This window comes from Cryptomeria japonica, chromosome 5 (assembly GCF_030272615.1).
Source record: "Cryptomeria japonica chromosome 5, Sugi_1.0, whole genome shotgun sequence".
NCBI classification, from domain to species: domain Eukaryota; kingdom Viridiplantae; phylum Streptophyta; class Pinopsida; order Cupressales; family Cupressaceae; genus Cryptomeria; species Cryptomeria japonica.
Window position 1 is genome coordinate 563,093,724 of NC_081409.1, and position 4,469 is coordinate 563,098,192.

The following is a 4,469-nucleotide window of genomic DNA, read 5'->3' on the forward strand; positions in this document are numbered from 1 at the left end:
TATACTCATGCCAATAAAATTTTCAATTTAAACCTATTAGATATTGTGGGGCCAATAAAATCTTCAATTTAAATCTATTAGATATTTGAGGATTTCTGCATATAAAGGAGGAAAAGTTGACTATTATATGTCTCCCCACTAAATCCGTCCCTACAATCACACATAACTTATTACTTTATATGTCAATTTATGTAGTTTAAAGTAATAATTCTAGTACAAAATAATAATTCTTTAAAAAAAAGGTAAGATCGTTTATAATCGCTCAACTTAAAAAGAAAAATTCTATCAACAATCACCTAATTGAAAAAATCTTTATGATATACTTTCAACAGATTTTTGAAAAAATACCTAAATTCATATTTTAGTACATTGTTATTATCAACTGTATACAAGCATGCCCGATCTGAAAGAAATGGGCGATCTGCAAAAAGAGGAAAAAAGCATTCAAACAAACGAATACAAAACTTTTGAGATGGTATTAACTTACACTCCAATTAGGCTAAGGATTCCACAGAACATCCATAATAATTATTTTCTTAGAAAGGGAGTGCTGGAAGGAGGCCCCTTTGCTGTCTACAATAAAGCTTGAAAACGATGCAATTACAGAGAATGTCCCTAGTGTTGGGAATAGACCTTCAAATGTTCATGAAGTCAATCACTAATACTGAATGGATAGAGATTGGAAGTAGAATTTTTTTTTTAAGTTTGAGCAATCTGGGAATGCCATACATTGGCTCTCTCAAATCCATTTCTACCCAAATGATAATCTTGAATTGTTTGCACTATCTCTTGTCTGGTGTTCATCACGAAGGGTCCATGTTGTACCACTGGCTCATTTAGGGGCTGCCCTCCAATTACTACGAATCTGCAGGGCTTGTTATCAACATTGTTATTCCACACACTCACCCCATCACCACTGCCCAATACAAGTATATGATGACCACTCACAGGCGGTGAATTGGGAGCACCAAAGCTAGCCTCACCTTCCAACACATACACAAATGCATTCCAACTCTCTGGAATTGGCTGGTGAAGCACAGCATGTGCCTCCATTTTGAAATCTAAATACATTGTAGGAGTCCTTGTATAGACACGAGATTCAATACCCAAAGCTTCTCCTGCTATAACAGTTGCCTTCACTCCATCTTTCTCAACTTTGGGTACGTCTTTCCCTTGAAGTTCTTGATACTTAGGCTCAGTCCTAGCCACAATAAAAACGTCACAATTATAAACCTAAAAGATTTCTTTTTGAAGAAATTGTTCCTTGATATTCTAAGAATTTTGAGTTTCGAAGGTACTCACATCTTGTCTTTGGAAGAAAGATTCACCCACAACTGCAAACCATGTTGCAGTCCTGGTCCAGCTGGCATTTCTGAGTGGACTATACCCCGGCCTGCAGTCATCCACTACACAGTACATTGCAATAAAAACCCTCAGTACTTGACTATCACCGAAAAAGAGAGTACTATAAGTATTCTGGGTAGTGTTGTAGTGGGAGACTAAGAGATTAAACACCTGCAGATCGCCAGCCTTGATGGTGCCCTTATGTCCTACAAAGTCCTCATGTGTGAAGGCTCCCTGTATTTCAAAAAACAAAGAACATATTCTCTTAGAAAACTTCTCAATCCCCACAGCAGCAGATCCGAGAAGCAGTTCTCCAATGTTAAAAACATCAAATTTTCACAATCTATAATATTGACCACAATTAAGTAATTAAGTTTTCAGATTCGATTTTGTTTTGCATCAACGTTCCAGATCACCACACTCTGTGATCAAAATGAAACAGAGCTAAGGGTATTCAATGTTAATTATCAATTAGTCTCAAATCCTCCCGGAAGCCTCATCTGTTTCCACCTTTAACTTTATTTTACAGTGAAAATAACATCTACGCACCCATTCTCGACCCTTGCAGCTGTGGTGCTCTGAATTGGGAAAAAGTAAGGCACAAAAGATTGTACCTTAAGCATGTATGTCACAGTCTCGAAACCTGCCCAAAACATATTATCAAATCATTAGTGTGAACAGAACAAAGAAAACAGATTTAAAAGGTGTCAAGATCCAACATATGTAGGTATACCTCTGTGAGGATGATCTGGAAAGCCAGCAGGAGCACTAACTGCAACACACATACACATTCGATTTATTAGATGAAATACAATCACACTAGTTAGCAATGGTTTTGGGTAGAGACCAACCAACCTGAGAACTCATCCAGTAACAGAAATGGATCCAAAAACTTCAACTCTGGTCTGTTGAGAACAAAGAGTTTCATCAGATGGACAAAAGAATGAATGATTATAATGGGGTTTGCTAGATCAAGCAGTCTAAAAAAGTTGACAACGTCAGATCTAAATTATCGTAAATGAAGAAGTGGAAGTGGGTACCTGCCAATACTGCGCCTGACAATGGCTCCATCTCCTTCATATTGTTCTCTGGCCAGCACCTTCTTTGCTACAACGCGTGGTGTCACAAAGGGAGTCATGTCACTCATCCTTCCAAAATTCTCCACTTTTCTATGCAAATAATGAAATATGTTGTACTTGTCGCACTTGAATAATGAGGCGTAAGGAGAAGTTCGACCAATTTATAAGGATCAAAACGTACGAGTATGCATGGCGGTGTCATCGTAGGTGCTGACGGGCAAGTGATGTCACGCTGACGTCATGATCTGTGGTGACGTCAAATGTACGTAATTCTCCTCACAAGATGAGTCAAGAAAACCATGTTATCCAGGTAAACACGAACATTTGGGTTCAAAGATATGCGGTGTTTTCGTATGAAATACGAGCATAAGTCTAGAAAGAGAAGATTCGTAGAAAGTTAAAAGCGCCTTCCTGTGATGTTCTCAACTATTTCTTGGGGAGCGTTGTAAAAGTCAAATTTATTGCTATAATTAGTTCTGTATACAACCTTTATTCGCTGCTGTCTTTTGACTTAAACTTCCGAGGGGGGATTGAAATAGTGTTTGCGTTACTCATTAAAATTATATTACCCAAAATTGACGGCTAATCTACACTTTCATCCGCGACAATAATATGAAGACAGTTTATTCAAAGCATGATAAGAAATGGGGCAACGCAGTTATTGTGAAATGGTGCCTCATTATTTAAACCTAAAAAATGCTTGTCCACCTATCGCCATTAACTTCTACACTTATTACCTGTCCGAAAAGAGATTGAAAACAACCACTAAAGGACAAGTATAATTTTATTTTTAAGTTTTAGAATAGTGTGGATCAGGCCTGGAATTTGACAGGCAAAATGGCTGTTTTTTCATTTTTGAATCGTATTTGACAACTTAAAAAATTAGTAGAACGTATGTATTGACATGCTATTTTTTTCTAAAACTGTATAGATGACACTTCAAATTATAAATAAACCGTAAAAAAATATAATAGGTAATATATATAGTAGTTTAGAATGTTTATTATAAAAATACAAATTTATTTAGAATATTTTGAAATGGAAGGATTTAGAATATGGAAGGATGTAGTTGTTTCTAATTTTATGATATTTTAATATGAATTTTTACAATATATTCTTTTTTTTTATATATGAATTTAGAAACTTAGTCAATTTAATTTTTTAAATATATTTAATAAGATTGTTATAGAAGCTTGTCATAATATATATAATTTTAAAATTTATATGTTTATTATTACTAAATTAGTAATTATTAATTGATTATCATTTAATGTTAATATATAATATATATTAGTGTATTAATTTAGAAACTTATTTAATAAATTTAAGATTTTTGCATATATTACTAATTTATCATTATTTTTTCATTAAGATAATGATTTTCATTTCTTCCCAAGAAAGATGTGCATTACTTTTATATTTTCTGACAGTTAATATTTTTCTTAAAACGTCAAATGAAAGACATTGAAATGACTAAACCGTCATCAAAAATTCATATGATAGGTAGGGGTGACCGTCAAATTCCAGGCCTGGTGTGGATAGCATATGGCTCAGCTTAATCAACACATTCTAAACTTTGACAGTTTATATGGTTCTGGTGGGACCTACTTAATCTTTTCTATTTTCTTATTGATTTTCATTTCAGCAAACACTCACCATAGTTAGCAGTCTATCGATTTCCATTCCAGCAAGTTACACTCAGCGGTAAGTAGTTCTCGTACATGAGGAAAACAAACTAAAATTCAAATGTTGTTCCTATCCTAGTATCCTACGGTGTAAGTTTGGTGGATGTCACGAAGTGTCCTCAAACAAATTGTTTATCCAACAATCAAAATGCACCTTTAATTCTCTTTATTAATTAATTAAAAATAAATAAAATAATGTTGTTGTGATTTTTAAATTAATTAATAAATACAATCAAATATAGTTAAGGTTGGTTCTGATTGTTGGATAGATGTCACCATCATTAAGAAGAAATCACACTTTTTCACAATATGCAACAAATAGGTCTCCAACCTGACCAATTTACATTTGTTAGCATATTAC

The 4,469-nt window shown here is 34.1% G+C and overlaps 1 protein-coding gene across 1 annotated transcript; it reads right to left on the bottom strand.

The window, feature by feature from the left end:
• Positions 1 to 333: 333 nt before the first annotated feature.
• On the bottom strand, positions 334 to 2,541 carry LOC131077729 (pirin-like protein). Its single transcript, XM_058015275.2, has 7 exons — positions 2,385 to 2,541; positions 2,200 to 2,249; positions 2,078 to 2,116; positions 1,959 to 1,987; positions 1,516 to 1,578; positions 1,303 to 1,406; positions 334 to 1,201 (listed from the first exon to the last, which is right to left on the bottom strand). The coding sequence occupies exons 1-7, from the start codon at positions 2,489 to 2,491 to the stop codon at positions 700 to 702; spliced, it is 894 nt and encodes a 297-aa protein (XP_057871258.2). The 5' UTR covers positions 2,492 to 2,541; the 3' UTR covers positions 334 to 699.
• Between the last annotated feature and the right edge of the window lie 1,928 nt (positions 2,542 to 4,469).

Bases quoted from the DNA above. Each gene is read 5' to 3' on its own strand.
- LOC131077729 (XM_058015275.2), bottom strand. From the start codon at position 2,491: ATGAGTGACATGACTCCCTTTGTGACACCACGCGTTGTAGCAAAGAAG. The intron at 1,988-2,077 runs GTATACCTACAT...TGTTTTGGGCAG, and splicing joins TCCAGATCATCCTCACAGAG to GTTTCGAGACTGTGACATAC. The intron at 1,579-1,958 runs GTACAATCTTTT...TTTGAAATACAG, and splicing joins CTGTGACATACATGCTTAAG to GGAGCCTTCACACATGAGGA.